At 47.3% G+C, this 18,248-nt stretch overlaps 1 protein-coding gene across 2 annotated transcripts in view; it reads right to left on the bottom strand.

Annotated features, from left to right (window-relative positions):
* Positions 1–18,248, bottom strand: part of TMEM150C (transmembrane protein 150C) — a 53,470-nt gene that overhangs the window by 15,240 nt on the left and 19,982 nt on the right. Inside the window, exons 1-5 of one of the 2 annotated variants that reach the window (XM_015415353.1) lie at positions 14,866–14,909; positions 5,788–5,869; positions 3,940–3,993; positions 2,222–2,254; positions 2,040–2,107 (exon numbers count right to left, since the gene is read on the bottom strand). In XM_015415353.1, coding sequence (XP_015270839.1) covers positions 2,040–2,107; positions 2,222–2,254; positions 3,940–3,993; positions 5,788–5,867 — 235 coding nt within the window. In that variant the 5' untranslated portion in view covers positions 5,868–5,869; positions 14,866–14,909. Of the gene's footprint in view, positions 1–2,039; positions 2,108–2,221; positions 2,255–3,939; positions 3,994–5,787; positions 5,870–14,865; positions 14,910–18,248 lie in introns of those variants that run through there. The other variant, XM_015415344.1, reaches the window with a different exon arrangement.

Raw genomic sequence — 18,248 nt, 5'->3', positions numbered from 1 at the left:
TGAGTTACTACCCGACCTGACACATTGACAGAATATGCAGTTTAAGCCCTGAATACTCTGTGTGCTTTTATTATGCCTTAGCATCCCAGCAACACATCACTTGGCAGGCAATGGCCAACTGCCCCTGAATGTCTCTTGCCTTGAAAACCCTACAGGGGCCCCGGTCACACGGGCAGGAAAATGTGGGGGGGAAGTGTGGCTGTTTGCCCTGGAGCAAAATAACGCGTGGCTGCGCGATCAGACGTCCTGTCGAGGTCCTGTGGTTAGGGGAGAGGTGCTGATCAAAGGACAATCCTGTGGCGCAGCAAAGAAGTGGCCTCTCTAGCAAAAGGCTCGGCGGGTTTAACCCCTTCCAGGGCTGCAGAGGAATGCAAACTGTGCCCTCCGTCCGGTCCCCTCCAGGAGGAGCTTCAGCCGGCCCCCCCGCCCGCCACACACCCCCTGCACCTCCCCCTCTGCTGCCCGGTGCAGAGAGTTCCTCTCGAGCAGGCTGAGACAGGAGTGGGGGGAGGTACAGAAAAGAGGAGGGGGCTGTGTTGTTTGTTTTTAAACGAAGTGTGCGCATGCGCCATTGGGTGCTTGTGCGCATCCCGTGGAGACTTGAAAAAAACCATCTTTTAGTGACGGGACATGGGCGGGCGCCGGATGCCACGACCTACCACCAGAAACGCGATCAGGCGCCCGCCCTTGCCCCGCGGTTTCTGGAAACTAGTACCTCGGAGGTACTAGTTTTTTACCCCGCATCTTCGGCGGGAAGCCTCGGGTTCGCCACGGAAGCACTACGCTTACCAGATGTGGTGCTGTGATCGCGCCCAGAAAATCTGCCTATCTTCCATCTCTGTAGCGTGGCTAATGCTCCGTGTGACCGCAGCCAGGGTTGCCATAAGTCGACTGCCACTTGATGGCACTTTACACACAAACACACATAAGCAAATGCGTAGTGCAACACGCCCTGCCCAGGCCTTGCTTGCTGGTGTCAGCTTGACTTTCCTCCATTTTCCCTGCTTCGCTGCTTTAATTTGGCTTCACCATGGCCTCCTGGTTCCCAGCTCCACCCCTTCCGATGATGTCACATCCTGCATGGAAACCCCACCTCTTCCTGTGATGTCAATTTCAGACCACTCCCTCAAACCCGCCTCTTCCTCCAAAGTCCACTTGTGGGTCTCGAGCATTTAGTCTACGTGGCTCTTACATGAAGCAAGTCTGGCCATCCCTGAATACAGTGTACAGAAAACTAGCAATTCTGTTACTGTTACTAGTGCATCAGGGAGAAGGCTGTGTTAGGCCCCTGCCACACGGCAGGGGAAAAGCCCTTTAAAGCGCGGCTTTTAAAAGCCGCGCCAACGTTGATACGGCTCGGCGGGATCCCACGGACCCCCCGGCCGAGCCGCCTTTTCTCCCCGGCGCGATCAAACGCCGGAGAGAAAAGACGGCTCTAACCGGGAGCCGGCCGATCTGCGCATGTCAGAGCATGCGCAGTTCGGCTCCGGCCCGGGGTTGAGCCGGCGCAAGGGAGCGCCGGCGATCAGACGCCCGGGAAGAGGCGCCTCATCCGTTTGAACCACCGAGGTAGGTGGTTCAGTTTGAGGCGGTTCTTCCCGGGTTTGGGCCAGTTTGGAGGCGGAAGCAGAACGCTTCCCAGATGTTGTGGTGTGATCGCGCTGCTTTGATCCGCCTCCAAACTGTCCCGTTCCCGGGCCAAATCGCCTCGTGTGAACGGGGCCTTAGATTCCTTTTCCCCTTACATACTAGACTTCTAGGCTAGGTCAGAATCCTTTCCCCCTTACACAGTAGACTGCTACATGCAGGGTGTCTTTTTGTTTGGCAAGATGCAAGGCCACATCTGCGGTCGGAAGTTGACCGACTCAAATGAAGATTTAACTCAACTGTGAGAAACATGCAACAGTATCTACATCTCGTTGACACTCCAATATTTGATACTGGATATTTACTAGGCAGAGTCTGACTATACCATGATGAAAATTAGAAGAAAAAAAAAAAAAAAGAAAGAAACCAGGCATTCTTCATGCACCTCCTACCTAGAAATGCTGCCATGTTCATGACTTGGCTAAACACACAGCTTGCAGGAGGGGCATCACCTGCAATACTTCAAAAATATAACGAGTATCAGTGTAACTCTACTAAGCCTGCAACAAAGATTAAACAGAAGTCCACTGATCAGAAATGGGCCAAGTTGAAATGAAAAAAACAACCTCATTACCTTATATAAGGCGGCTTCAGGGGACCTGGTTTCCTAAGTGAAATTGGGGGGAAAAATGGCAGTTTGTCACATTATATTGTAGCGCTCACAGTTCAATGCAGACTATTTTCGAGCCCAGGGATCCCCAACCGTTTTTGAGCCTGCAGCCACTGTTGGAATTCTGACACAGCATGGTGGGTGCAGTGCAGCCACAAAATGGCTGCTGCAGGACATGAAGCCAGCCGCAAAATGGCTGCCACAGCTTACCTTCAGTCACACAGTGAAGATCCTTGTGCAGTGGTGGCAGTTGCCACCAAAACACTATTTTTAAAAATCTGTACAGCCAACAAAATCTCCCATGGCCAACCAGAAGCCTTGCTTGGTGGAAACCTCACCTGGTCCACCAATTTTGTAAAAACGGTTGGGAGGCACCAGGAAACGTGTCGGAGGGTGCCATGGCACCCACGGACAGCACGTTGGGGACCCCTTGTAGAGCCAGTTTTAAAGTTATGATGTGCTTCGTGGATAAACAAAAGCACAGCACTTGTAGCAGACTGCAGAAATCAAGCACAATATCACAGGATAATGTGAAATTAATAAGATTACTGGTTAGGGCTGCGTAGCGTCACATCCTGGCGACGGTGGTGCAACGCGTATCGCTGTCCCCCGCGGCAGGGATCCTGTGAAGACGTGCGGATCCCCCGCCGCGGCTTGGCAGCCCTGTTACTGGTGTAGTTCCTTTACTGATTCACACTCTTGTTGTTTGGCCTGGACAAAGAGAAGTTTCTCTCCCTCTCCCAAAATACTAGCACTCGAGGGCATCCAGTGAAACTGATGGGCAGTAGGTTCAGGACAGACAAAAGGAAATACTACTTTATATAGAGAGTGATTAAAATATGGAATCCACTGCCAAAGGAAGTAGTGATGGCCAGAGGAATAAACGGCTTTAAAAGGAGATTAGATTGATTCATGGAGGATAAGTCTATCAGTGGCTTCTAGCCACGGTGACTGTAGGAACCTCCACATTCAGAGGCACTAAGCCTCTGAATCCCAGAGCCAGGAGGCAACATCAGGGGAAGGAGTCGACCTCTGTACCCTATTGTTGGTTGTCCAGAGGAACTGGTTGACCACTGTGAGACAGGATGTTGGCCCAGATAAATTATTAGTCTAATCCAGCAGGGCTCTTCTTAGGTTCTTATGATCCAAGAATTTGCCTGTAATCAGAAACTAGGTTGGCAACTGGTGGGAGAGTTGTGGGTAGGAATATGGGTAGCCATGATGGTGGCTGTGGCACCACATTTCTTCTGGTAAAGAAATGGAAGTGACATGGGTAACGTTAGGAACCAGCAGAAACTCTATGGAAAAACCACAGGATTCCCATCAATTCCTAGAGCTACCTAAGTCACTTCCCTTTTTTATACTGTGACAAAGTCCCACAGCCAGCCCTGAGGGCTTTTTTCTCCTTCTGTTTTTTCTCACCACCATGCAGAGCAGCAATGGGCAACAGGAGCAGCGGGTGGGGGATTCCCCTGCCCCCCCAAGAGGAATGGGACCACTATCAGAAACATATCCTGTGAGAACTGAACTCTAAGCTTGAGGCAAGCTAATTCTGGAATAACACTCTCAACACTGTTCCAAAGAATCACACACAACCTGATAAAAGAGATGCTGTAAAGTACTCAAAATATTGAATAATGAAGGCTTTTGTTATTAGAAAATAGCTTTTTTAAGTACTTTACCTTTCTTTCACATTTAGTGGTAAAATTTTGTTGTCCTCTACGGCTATAAAATATCTGCCAAAAGAAAAATGGAGAAGCTGAGATATTTTTAATACAACCATCATTTTTGTTTGTTTGTTTTTGCCTTTTTGTTCTTGGAGGAGGAAGGGGATGTCATAGTTGGTGACCTGGAGATAGTTCAGCAAAGGAAGTTCAACAGAAAATCGGCCTATGAAGGGCACAACCCGCAATTGAGCAACACAGCTCAAAACAAGTAAGCCAAGTCAAAAACAGCAGTTTACAGGACTTTGCTGGTGCCGCATGTTCTTTGATTCCCTCTGAACTGAAAGCTGCAGTACACTCTTTGGCCGTCTGAAATGGTGGCACTGCAGTGCAACAGAAATTGGGCCAGAAACTCCCTAACAGTGGGCCATGCTGCTATGAGAGCCTCTAGTACTTTACAATATGGTAGAAAGTCATGTAGCAGTAGAAACATATGAACCTGTCAAAGTTAAGAACAGTTAACTCTGAGTGCAATCCCAGAGAATGTTAAGCACAATATTCAGCCCTCTTCTTGTACAAATTTCAGTTTTAGACAGCCAGAAACAAATCAACCTGCCTTAGATTAAGTCATACCATTGCTTCATGCAGGCCAATATTTTCTATGCTGACTGGTGGTGGTTCTCGGGGCTCTCAGGCATAGATTCATCTTTCCCAAAACGAACTCTTTTTTTTTTACTGGACAAACCAAGGATTGAATCTGGGACATTCTGTAGGCAAAATATGGGCTCTATTACTGAGCTTTGGCTCCTTCCAAAAGGACAGTGCCATGGCACTCCAAATCGATAGAAGGAGAAAACTATAAAACTTCCTTTACATTTTCCACTACCAGCTGCAACATCTAGGGCATTCTGCATGAATCCCACAAAAGTACAGAAAAAAGGGAAAGAATCCTTCCTTCCTTCCTTCCTTCCTTCCTTCCTTCCTTCCTTCCTTCCTTCCTTCCTTCCTTCCTTCCTTCCTTCCAAAAAAAGCAATTATCTTACAGATACAAAAATGTACTATCGAGTGGGAAATCCTTGCTGAGTTTCAAAAGCTGAAGGATTATCTAAACAAATTTTCCAATAGCATAGAACAGGCAATGGCAAACCACCTCTGAACGCCTCTTGCCTTGAAAACCCCATGGGGTCATCGTAAGTCAGCTGTGACTTGATGGCACCCCCCCCAAAAAAACAAACAAACATAGTGCTAATGAGGGGAGCAGAATGGTATGACATAGCCCGATCTCATCAGACCTCAAAAGCTAAGTTGGGTCAGAGCTGGAACTGGAGACTTTGCAAAGGAATGCACTGAAAGACCACCTTAGCTTCATTCTCATTTGTCTCAAAAACTCTTTGTCTAGGTCACCAAAAGTTGGTTGCATCTTGACAGCTCTTTTTTTGCTATCAAGTCAGAGCCAATTTATAGTGACCCTAGGGTTTTCAAGGCAAGAAATTTTTAGAGGTAGTTTGCCATTGCCACCCTCTGTGTAGTGACTACGGTGTGATGACCCATACATATGTACATACATACATATAGAGCTAATTCAGATCTCCTTGGCACAAAATCTGGATTCTGTGGCGGTAGAACCTTAATTGTATTTCAGATGTACAACACCCACATCCCTATATATCTCTGTTTCCTGCAAATGGATATTTTCAAGAGACAAAACAGGTTTCACCAGGAAAAGGATGAAGTAAGTCAAGCGAGATCTTCCAGCCATAATAACGTCCCCTTAGCAATGAGCTATCTCGCCTTGACACATACTATGTGTTGAAGAACTCTTCCTTCCAGGAATCATTAAAAAAAGAAATCACAACAGTGACTTACACAATCCATAGTCCCGCTGAGGTAAATAGTGTCAGTACAAGAGGTAAGAACATCCATACGCTGCATTTCTTCCCATCCATGCCTGAGAGAAAGAAAAAGAGCAGTAGTAAAACAAAGCAAAACGCATACCCATGACAGAAGCATTTAGTCAGCCCCAAAGGGAACTGTACCCTGACCTGGAAGGTAGCCACCCTGGACTTCCTTGGAGATCTCCCACTGAAGTACAAACCAGGGCCCACTGACCTTAGCCTCCAAGATCTGATTAGATAGGGCTAGTATGGGATATCCAGGATTACTCAGACTTTGTCTTAAACTTTCATTTGGCACTTAAAGAATTTTTCTGTAAAATGCAATGAATTTCAAATCTGTACAAGAAGTAGATGGCCAGTACGGTTGGCCAGATTTGCATAGACTGCATTTTTTTAGCAACTAACTACGTTTCCTGCCCAGCACTGCGCCCTTCTTCCTCAGTCATCATAAATTGTTTCCATGTGTGTAACGTAGCCAGGAGATCCTAAGATTGTCTGGCAGCCAGAAGTTCTAGGTTGTTGTTTTCTTGTGCCCCCCCCCCGTACAAGATTTTTTTATTTGCATTTTCTATAAACTACAAACTATAAAACTACAATGAAATTAGGAATGGGAACTACATACTATGGGTGAAAGTAAAGAAAACCCACTAAAACCCCAAGAGATGGTGGTCATACATACTGCTTACCAAAATTAGCTTTTAGCTCAAAATTCAATTCAAGTTCATTGAATGTGGTCATCTAACAATCAATTTATGTTAATAATATGACTTTAAACACCTGACTTCTTTAAAAGCAATATAAGACTTATAACAATACATTGTAAGAGCTTTCAGAGTGTAGTGACGTCTCATTTTTTATACTTTTGCTTTCTCAAATGGTAGCTTGTCTTCGGGGCCACTGCCCCTAATTTAGAGTCCTCGTCTGAAGATGCCACTGCTCCTTCTTCTTCGCTATCTTTGGTGCTGTCCTCTTTCTCAGCTTCTACCTCTCCTGATGGACGACTATATTGACGCAAAAATTCACGTGCCTTTTCGAGAGAGTCAATTTTTTCTTTCTTGTCCATAAATTTGAAGATTGTGCCTTCGAGAACTAGCCATCTGTAGGGGATGTTTTTCTTTTGTAAAAATATCACCAAGTCTCTATATCTCCTCCTCTTCCTTCTTATTTCAAACGGGATGTCCTTTAACACTTTTATTTCTTTGTCTTTGATCTTCAAGGTAGATCCATTTGTCGCTTTGAGAATTTGATCTCTCACTTGTCTTCTAGAGAATCTTATAATCACTTCCCCAGGCAGATTATTTTTTCTTGTAAATTCTGGATATGATCTATAGATCAAATCTATTTTGCTTTGTAGTGTATCTGTTTTTATATCTGACATAGGTCTTAATGCATCACACATAGTCTGTTTCAGATTCTCAGTTTTTTCTTCAGGAACACCTTGAAATCTTAAGACATAGCTTGCTCTCTCTATTTGTAGCTGTAACAATTGAGACTCCTCCATCAATCTCTTTTCCCCCCATCACCTGCAGTTGTTTTTTAAGCTTTTTAGTGTTGGTATCCATTTCTTTTACTTCTTGTTCAGTTTTATCTGGTTGTTTTTTTTGCTATTTCAGTCAATTGCAATTGCTGTGCATCGAATTTGCTATGCAATGCCATCACTTGTTCCAGCAGGGGTCGCAATGCTTCCGTCAGCATCTTTTGTAGCTCTGTAGTTATGTCCTGTCTAGGGGAAGGACTCGCTGGGCCAGCAGTTCCAGCAAGAAGCTTTGGTTTTACTTGTTTGTCTTTCTCACCCTTCCTCGTGGGCGCCATGTTTGAGATTGTTTACTTTTTATATAAGTTATCACAGTCTCTGATACACCTTAAATAGCTTGGTAAGTTCTTAAATGCTTTTAATATCAGTCTCTCTTGCTTCAGTAGTCCCTTTTCTATAAATGCAAAGTTTGCTTAGCTTTTCTTATCCCCTCCCCTCGCTTTCAAAGGGTAGGTTTCCGCTTAGCTTTTCGGTGGTTCTTGCTTAAACTCCAACTCACATTTCAATGATAGATCTGCTTTCCTTTTCAAATTGCTTGGCCACCAAACGCTTGCTCCAGTGTGCGCTTCTATTTCCCATTCGGGACACTCCGCGGTGGGACCTTTGGGGCTTAGGGAAAGCCCCCCTTCACTGGCAGGATTGCTGGAGGAAGAGCCTTCTTGTGCCCCATGGCTGGGAGCCTCTTGCAGGGACTCTGGGGGTGGCGCGGACAATCGCGCCCCCTCCTCACCACAGGCTCTGGCAGCCTTCTACTGGAGGACCGGGGGAAGCGACCGCCATGGCGAACGCCAAAACCGGAAGTCAGAAGTTCTAGTTCTTTAGCATTATCCAGGGTGCCCCACGAGGAGACAAGCTGGAATTGCACCCTCTGCCGTATGATAAATAAAGAAAATAAGAAGAGATTGGATTTATATTCTGCCCTTCACTACCCAAAGGAGTCTCAGAGCAGTTTAACAATCTCCTTTCCCTTTCCCTCCCCACAACAGACACCCTGTGAGGTAGGTGGGGCTGAGAGAGCCATGACTGACCCAAGGTCATGCCAGCAGCTTCATGTGGAAGAGTGGGGACTCAAACCTGGTTCTCCCAGATTAGAGTCCACACTTCTAACCACTACACCAAACTGTCATAATAAATCTCCTCCTGTCCCCACACAGCTCTATGCAGGCCAACATCAACATTCTGCAAAAACAGGGAAAGAAGACATACAACGAGCCTGTTCCTGTGTTTTAGATTTGCATGTGTTTCAGTAGATTGGCATATTTTTCTGATGAGCGCAGAATTTGAGCTTCCTCATCGCCCATCATCATGCTTTATGTCAAATACTGAAATGAGGTTTATTCCAGGAAACATTTCTCTCTCCTGCCCTTCAAAAGCTTAAGGATTTGTTAATAGAGATAACAGAAGCTGACAGTTGGGTACCTAGAGACATGCCAGCAGGAACAAAAATCAGTGTCTCTACACTTTTAGCTTTCTCATAAGAAAGCTTATGCTGAATTTTTATTCAGCATCATGCCACAAAAGGTTAAACCCCATCCTTCGAGACTGCTGCTCACCTACCGCCTCTCTCTATTATCCTGCTTTGGGGTATTGTGTCACTTTCTCTCCCTGCTCCTGCCTTCCAACCCCACCACGCTCCATGCAAGAAATGCTAATTGAGGAATTCATTTCATAAGAAAAAAAAGAAGAGCCCTGCTGGATCAGACCAATGGTCCATCTAATTCAGCATCCTGTCTCACACAGTGGCCAACCAGTTCCTCTGGAGGGCACAGAGGCCAAGGCCTCCCCATGATGAAGCACTGGGATTCAGAGGTTGACTGCCTCTGAATGCGGAGGCTCCATTTAGTCACCATGCTTAGTAGCCACTGATAGACTCGTCTTTTCAAATAATCCCTGAGTGACAGTTAACTAAATTAGTATTTATAGTGATTAAAATGTGGAATTCAGTGCCAGAGGATGTAGTGATGATGGCCACAGGCATAGAAGGCTTTAAAAGAGGGTCAGATAGATTCATGAAGGAAGGTCTATCAGTGGCTACTAGCCATGGTGACTGAGGAGAACCTCCATGTTCAGAAGCAGTCAACCTCTGAATCCCAGAGCCAGGAGGCAAGCCCAGTAGGCTTACCAAGGTCCGGCGGGGGAATTGTATTTCCTGGCAGGAGCCTTGCCACGGGGACAGCTGCATGTGCTGCACCCGCCGTCGCCAGGATGTGACGCTCTGCATCGCTCTGGCAACGGGACTCCAAACAGCCCCGTTGCCAGAGCGACGCAGAGCGTCACATCCTGGCGACAGCGGGTGCAGCCGTCCCCGCGGCAAGGCTCCTGCCAGGAAATACAATTCCCCCGCCGGACCTTGGTAAGCCTAAAGCCCAGGGAAAGGCCTCAGCCTCCATGCCCTGTTGTTGGCCCTTCAGAGGAACTGGTTGGTGTCATGCCTGCCCCTGCTGATGATTCTGATGAGGCACCTGCCAGTACCAGCTTGGAGCATGTGGAATTGACACCACAGGCTCCTGAGGAAAGTGCTGCAGCAGAAACTTATAGACAAAGGCTGGCTCCTGTGGCTGAAAGCTCCCTAAGTGATGAGGAGGATAGAGCCTCCCAGGAAACACCTGCACAGGATCAGGCTTTGCTGCAGCACAGAGATTCCTCGCCCGATTCACCACCAGCTGTGACCAGGCTCCGGAATCAACGGAGACAGGAGCTGAGAGATCGACGCCGGAATGCACGCATGCGTGGAAGACGATCTCTCAGCCCTGAGTATTGACTGGAGCTTGACCTCGCTCCCTGCCAGCTAATGTGGTAATTAGCCAGCACTGTATATCTTCAAGCCTCTTGCGGAAGGAACTTGTGCTGGCAAACGTCTTTTGACAGGACCTACTCCGTGTATCTCTGCTTCAGAACTCGTCGTCTTGATCCTCGGCTTTTGACCCATGGCTATCGTCTCTGACTCCTCTGGCATCGTTTGGATTTATGGACATTGAACTCTGGTATGTCTGACCCTGGCTTTGGATTCTGATTTAAACCTGTTTGAACTTTGCTGCTTGTCTTACTCGGCTTGACTTCGGACTGCTCTTGGACTTTGCTTACTTGCATCACGCCCCCTGGCCCTGCTGTGACAGTTGGCTACTCTGTGAGACAGGATGCTGGACTAGATGAACCACTGGTCTGATCCAGCAGGGCTCTTCTTATGTTCTTAACTATTTTCATAATATATGTTCATAATTTTCAGATATCTGGAGTTCAGATATCACTGAAGAAGTGAGCAGTGACTCACGAAAGCTCATACCCTGCCACAAATTTTGTTAATCTTTAAGGTGCTCCTGGACTCTTGCACTTCTCTACTGCTACGGGCAGACTAATATGGCTACCCAGCTTGATCATTCTTCCCAGGACCACACAGGGAAATCAGTCTGAAATTATTTTAAAAACCTCTGAAAAATATGCACTGGGTTCCCTCAAGCCATGACTCAGGACTTTAGCAAAGCCATCTCTTACATATTCGGCACTTGATGCCAACAGATGCCAACTGGGCTCCAGAGAAATGCCCTGTCCTTTTAAGAGGCTTAAAAGGTAGAAATGGGCAGCTGAAGCTTTTCATAGCACGGAGGTTAATAACATCACCTGGTATTTATGCTGCAGATCAATCTGATATTAAAGTGACAGTAGAGGGACCACTTTAAAAGTCAGCCATCCTGTTTGATGACTGTTATACTACAGCCCCCATCAGTCAGTCAGTAAAGATCATTCTCGTGAACTACCTTATAAATGATTAGTCCACCTAATTCAGTATTGTCTGCTCTTATTGGTAGTAGAGCAAGCCAGTTTGGTGTAGTGGTTAAGTGCGCGGACTCTAATCTGGGAGAACAGGGTTTGATTTAGGCTTACCAAGTGGTGGCGGGGGATCCGCATGTCTTTACAGGATCCCTGCCGCAGGGACGGCGATATGCGTTGCACCGCCGTCGCTAAGATGTGACGCTACACGTCGCTCTGGCAACGGGGCTGTTTGGAGTCCCGTTGCCAGAGTGACACGTAGCGTCACATCCTGGCAACGGCGGGTGCAACGCGTATCGCCGTCCCCACGGCAGGGATCCTGTAAAGACATGCGGATCCCCTGCCGCCACTTGGTAAGCCTAGTTTGATTCCCCACTCCTCCACATGAACTTGGCTGGATGACCTTGGGCAAGCCATAGTTCTGGCATAGCTGTTCTTGAAAGAGAGCAGTTTCTGTCAGAGCTCTCTCAGCCCCACCTACCTCACAGAATGTCTGTTGTGGGAAGGGGAAGGGAAAGGAGTTTGTAAGCCGCTCTGAGACTCCTCTGGGTAGTGAAGGGCAGGGTATAAATCCAATCTCTTCTTCTTCTTCTTTTACCTCACAGGGTGTCTGTTGTGGGGAGGGGAAGGGAAAGGAGTTTGTAAGCCGCTCTGAGAATCCCTTGGGTAGTGAAGGGCGGGATACAAATCCAATCTCCTCCTCATCTTCTTCTTCTTCGAGTCCGGTAGCATCTCAGAGACCAATGAGATTCTCAGGGTATAAGCTGTCGAGAGTCAAAGCTCCCTTTGTCAGATACCTTCATCAGATGAAGAGCGCTTTGACTCTTGAAAGCTTACACCCTGGAAATCTTGATGGTCTCTAAGGTGCTAACTGGGCTCAAATCTAGCTGTTCTACTGCAGACTAACATGGCTCTGCTCTGAAACAACCTCACTAGTAGCAGTCCTCCAGGGGTTTTGAACAGAGAAGCCTGTTTCCAGCATCTGCTATCTGAAATCAAGCTTCCTTATACTGAATCAGGCCATTGGTCCATCAAGGTCAGAACTGTCCACTCAAGACGGATAGCAGCTCTTCAGGGTCTTTCACATCACATATTACCTGATCCTTACCTAGAAGTGCCAGGGATTGAACTTTGGACTTTCTGAATGGAAAGCAGAGGCTCTTCCACTGAGCCATAGTCCCTCATAAGAACATACAAAGAGTCCTGCTGGATCATACAAGTGGTCCATCTAGTCCAGCATCCTGTCTCGCACAGTGGCCAACTAGTTCCTCTGGAGGGCCAACCACAGGGCATAGAGGCCGAGGCCTTCCCCTGATGTTGCCTCCTGGCTCTGCCTTTGAATATGGTGACCAGAACTGTACACAGTATTCCAAATGAGGTGACCCCATAGATCTATAAAAAGGTAAAGGTTCCCTTGCTCGAAAGCCAGTCGAATCCGACTCTAGAGTTGCGGTGCTCATCTCCGTTTCAAAGCTGAAGAGCCAGCGCTGTCCGAAGACGTTTCCGTGGTCATGTGGCCGGCATGACTAAACACCAAGGCGCACGGAACGCTGTTACCTTCCCACCGAAGTGGTACCTATTTATACAGGGGCATTAAAACACTGTCCATTTTAGTTCCAATCCCTTTCCTAACAATCCCTAACATAGAGTTTGCCCTTTTCACTGCTGAAGCACACTGGCTCTGGGCTGACATTTTCATTGAGCTATCCACTATGACTATGAACAGACTGCCTCGGGAGGTGGTGGATGCTCCTTTGCTGGACATTTTTAAGCGGCAGCTGGACGACCATCTTTCACCCATGTTGTAGAGCTATCTTTCGGCTATGCTCCTGCAGAGTGCAGGGGGTTCGACTAGATGACCTGCAAGGTCCCTTCCAACTCTAACATTCTATGATTCTATGACCCCGAGATCCTTTTCCCTTTCAGTCTCAGCAAGTTCAGACCCCATTAGCTTATACCTGAAGTTGGGATTTTTTTTTTGTCCCAATGTATATCTCCTTATGCTTACCAACAATGAACTTCATTTGCCCTCACCAGGGATCTTTTAGTTGGGGATCCCACAGAGACAAAGATTCCTGCACACAAAGCAGGTGGTTGACAACTGAGCTCAGTGGCAGAGCAAAAGCCTCTCGCCTCCCTATTTACTTAAGATATTTATACCCCACACGCCTGGTCAGTTGCCTTTCCAACAGGAAATTTTAAAAGGCAACAAGTAACAATCGAAAGATCAGAGAACTGCGGAAATCAAAAGGAGAGCCATGCAGTGTGAAAGTTCAAAGGAGAAACCGACACAAAACCAGCAACACTGTTCCTATGCAATGATCAAATACAATTGGCAAGCAATGAAAACCATCTATAACAACACGGATTTTCATAACCAGTGTGGAGAGCAGAGAAAAATATCATCAGTGCCTGAGGAGAAGGGAAAAAGCCGCCTCAGTGGAAAATGAAAGTCTTCAAAGTCAATGGAAAACCAGGGAAAATAGGGGTGTTTCCAGCTTGAGCCTGAAGCTTAACAAGCTCCATTTCATCATGCATATATAGTAACTGTGACCTGACAAAAGCCCAATTTGTGTGACCATTGAACATTCCTACAAGTAAGGTTGCCAGCTTCCAGGAGTGGCCTAGATAGCTCCTGGACTTAGAACTGTTCTCAATGTTGGAAATGTATGTGTTTACAAGATCTGACGATTCAGTCATTATAGGGTTAACTTGTTTGCCTAGTATTGCTATTGTTTAGACCGACCTGGAAGGGGATACCTGGCACTGAGCCAATGGGGAATTAGCCCGGGTAAAGTAGCTTTCTACTGTGATACAGATTGGTCGTTTGTTTCAGGTGACTTCCTTTTCTAGGGGTCAAGAAGAAGGAGAGATTCTCCATTATCGGTGTGCTAGTGTTGACTATAGAAAGCTTAGAAAATGTAGCTGTTAGTGTTATGTTTATTTGTAGTAATCCCGTGTACCTTTTACCCTTAGAAATAAAGGTTTTTAAAAGCAAAGAAATCTCTTCTTTCCAATAGAGCAAGATCCATTGATAGTCTGAGTATTAAACACTTTTGACTACTTTACAACACTCAAGACATCAGTTTCCCTGAAAGAAATGGATGCTTGGGAAGGTGGACTCTGCGGCACTATACCCTGACGACATCTCTCCACTCCACAAACCTTGCCCTCTTCAGGCTCCAAATCTCCAGGAATTTCCCAACCTGGAGTTGCCAATCCTCTGTACAAGGGGAGGGAATTCATTAGAGCAAGCCAGTGTTCTACAGGTCAGACATGTTCTTACACAACCACTGCACAAATATGACTGTCATTGGATGAGCACATTAACCGACTCCATGAGGTTACCAGAATGTGTGAAACTACCCATAGAGATATCATCTTGAATACAATTCCTTCCAGCACAGGCATCCACAGGAGTGCCCTTTATGCAGTGGAAGTGTGGCCCTGGAGACACTGTTTTGCGCTGTTGTAACCTTTGAAAACCTGGAAGAACAAGGTGAGGCCAGGTGCACAAGTCTTGCTTCCCTACCTGGCCCTGACTAGAAAACACCTGCATGGCACCTGCACACAACTATGTGGTGCTTTTTTGTAATTAAACATTACAGAACTACAGTTAGAGTACGCCACAGAAAAGCAGCTCCCAAATCAGGGTGTGGATAGAATTACCCCAGGAGGAGGAGGGCTGTAACCTAGAATGGGGGGCATCACATTTGGACCCGAGCCCCTGTTGTGGAACACACTCACATGTCAGCCATGGACTCAGCTGTCTATTTGTTGGCGATTGGGATGGTTCCACGCGATCCTTTGGCGCCTCAGTGGCTGCTTTGTGGCCTTGCATCTTGGCCATCCTCTTTTTCCCAGGGGTCTCTGCCATCTGTGTGTATTCAGGTCAGGAGATCACAAAGTGCCTTAAGGTCGGCAAAACTCAAAATCATAACCCCCCCAGCACTATTTTTTCTGTGCTGGGGTGTTCAATCTGAAGGGGGGGGGAAGTACTAATAGCTTCCTGCCACCATGTCTTACAGTAAGAATATCAGGATTGTTGCAGAATGTGGAAAGCTAAATGTAAGCCAGAAGGGCATTTAGCTCCCAAGTAGTAGGCCTCAGATATACGGACCCTGCCCATCAAATACAGCAAGCTGTTTTTGACTAGCTGCCTCCTAGAGGCCAAGGAGACAACAAGGTCTGTTTGAGGTAGCCAAATATGGATTGAGAAAGTTCTGGAAAACTGGGGATGGAGCCTGGAATGGTCTTAGGAAGGGGACTTCAGTGGGTTATAATACCATAGAATCCACCTTCCAAAACAGTCATTTTCTCCAAGGGGACTAATCTCTGTCATCCGGAGGTCAGTTCTAATTCCAGATCTCCAGATCCCACCTGGAGGCTGGCAACCCCCGTTTGAGGCCTAATTCACAATCTGCCGAGGTGATTTTTATTTTTATTTACCATCATGTTGCAACCAACTTAAGGCAACCATATAGGGCATTCAAGACAAGAGATGGTTTGCCATTGCCTGCCTCTGCGTAGTGACCCTGGACTTCCTTGGTGGTCTCCCATCCAAAAACTAACCAGGGCCGACCCTGCTTAATTCCTGAGATCTGACAAGACCGGGCTAGCCTGGGCCATCCAGGTCAGATGAAGAAGCAGATGACTTTAAAAAATAATCTCTCTTCTATTGTGCAACACCACATTGCCTCATTGACATGTGAAGAGCTGACCACAATGGGGCCTGGAGGTCTCCAAGAATTACAATGAACCTCCAACCTATAGAGATCAGTCCCCATGGAGAAAGTAGATGAAGATGAAGAAGCAGATGACTTAAAAATAATCTCTCTTCTATTGTGCAACACCACATTGCCTCATTGACATGTGAAGAGCTGACCACAATGGGGCCTGAAGGTCTCCAAGAATTACAATGAACCTCCAGACTATAGATACCAGTTCCCACGGAGAAAATGGCTGCTTTGGATGGTGGAGTGTATGGCAATATACTCTGTGGAGGTTCCTCCCCTCCCCAAACCCTGCGTTCCACCCTCCAAATCTCCAGGCATTTCTCAACCCAGAGTTGGCAACCCTAGTGCAGACAGGAATATTTTCTCATGGGATAAAATAAAAGATCCTACATGTAGAACACTACTATATCAGGGGAGGGGGGAGCTAACCTAGAACCCTTTTTTCTAGAAACTTGTTTGCTATTTGCAGAGAAAGAGGGAACAGGGATTTGTTTACCATATTTGTATCCCACCCTTCCTGAGAGCCTGAGGCCTCGCAAGAGCCTTGTGAAGTATGTCAGGCTGACAAAATGCATTTGGCCCCCAGGAGAGAGCTTCATGTAGGGCTGCCAAGCCGCGGCGGGGGATCCGTGCGTCGTCACAGGATCCCTGCCGCGGGGGGACAGCGATACGCGTTGCACCAGCATCGCCACGATGTGACGCTATGCGTCACTCTGGCAACGGGGGTGTTTGGAGTCCCGTTGCCAAAGCGACGGGTAGCGTCACATCCTGGCGACGCCGGTGCAACGCATATCGCTGTCCCCCCGTGGCAGGGATCCTGTGACGACGCACGGATCCCCCGCCGCGGCTTGGCAGCCCTAGCTTCATGGTTGTCTGTGGAGTTCAGGTGATTTGAGGGTCAAGCCAGGGGATAGGGAGGTATGGCGGACCACTGTCACTCCCCCACTCTGAGGCAGATTTTCCCTGCCAAAATTCTGTTCCTTGCTGCGACTGAGCAGCCCCAAGTAGCATGTTAATATTTGTGGTTTTGAAAGCCTGTTTGTCCCACCCTGTCACACCAAAAATAATTTGGCTTTTGGCTCAGCCCACGTTGGGGAAAACCAGGAGCCCTCTTGGTTTACCCTTTGAAATGGCACTGGAGATGGTTATAACAAGCAAACAGAAAACACAAGTTTATTTAACAGGCAGGAGATGGATAGGTGTGGTCAGGGGCTGGAAAAACTGAGGTAAAACCTGTTGGTAAAACAGATTTCACTTCTTTTTATAGGCAAAATAGGGTTGTAGAAGCTTGTTTGCATATATTCTTGGTTCTTAACAGTGAGAGGTATTTTTCTTAGTATCTTAGTTACAGCAACAAGGTTTCTTCAGAGAGTTTCCTATGCTTGGGCAGTTTCCCTGGAGTTGGACTCTTTCTTTGAGCACCTAACTACCGTAGCTCCTTTCTTGAAACTGTAAATCATTCCAGTCTCCTAAGTTATCTAAAATAGTTTTCCCTCCATAACAGACCCAGTGTCCTCCTCAGAACCAAACTCCCTGAGAAACTGGGCAGGAATTAATCATTTCCTCAGAAGATATGACCCTGTTTCTTTTGGCCTGAAAGGTAGTTTCAGCACACTACCCAATCACTCTTGCCAAATCACTATCCCAGTTCTGGCGTCTGTGTAAAGTGTACGTCAGCTTAGGCTGACACTTTAGATTTTGAATTCTGCTACTGAATTCTCACTACAGTTAAAGCAAAGGAGTCTTTCCCCTTCACTCTAAAGGCGAACAGGTTTGACTTTTCCTGTCAGACTCATTGACGCCAAACTCTGTCAGAAACCAACTGACTGCCTTCAGAATGGCTCCAACTGACACAACCTCAGGAATGGAATGAACCAACTGCTCTCTTCAGCACTCAGTTGGTCATACAGTTTATCTCAGCTGGCACTGCAGAGAAGAGGAGCAGCCTGTCATGGAAGCTCTCCATTCTAGTGAAGTGTGAACTATTCGGCTCCTATCTATATATCTAATAGCCAACTTGCCCCCTCCGTGCGGATACTTAAATCAGCACGGAGGGGGCAGCTGGGGGGCCGGGGGAGGTTTGTGCACACGTGGGCCAGTCCCCACGTGTGCACAAAAATACAAAAATTTTTAAAAAATTTCGGGGGGATGTTTAAATCCCCCCGAAAGTGCAAGAGCGTCTCCTGCGCATGCGCAGGAGACGCTCTGCAACGCCGCCGCCACCGCCTCGGCAGCCGGCGGGCTGGCAGGCGACGGGGGGGAGGAAGCCGGGCCTCGCCGCTGCCGCCGCCTCCCCGGAGCCGGCTGGCGGGGAAACCGGGGAGGCTGGGCGGACGGGCGGGCAGGGAGGGAGGGAGGGAGGGGGGAAGCCGGGCCTCGCCGCCGCCACAGCCG

The sequence above is a fragment of the Gekko japonicus genome, unplaced genomic scaffold, assembly GCF_001447785.1.
Source record: "Gekko japonicus isolate JY-2015 unplaced genomic scaffold, Gekko_japonicus_V1.1 scaffold1995, whole genome shotgun sequence".
Classification (NCBI taxonomy): Eukaryota; Metazoa; Chordata; class Lepidosauria; order Squamata; family Gekkonidae; genus Gekko; species Gekko japonicus.
Note: the sequence above shows the minus strand (reverse complement) of the source record. Positions and strands in the feature narration are given on the sequence as shown.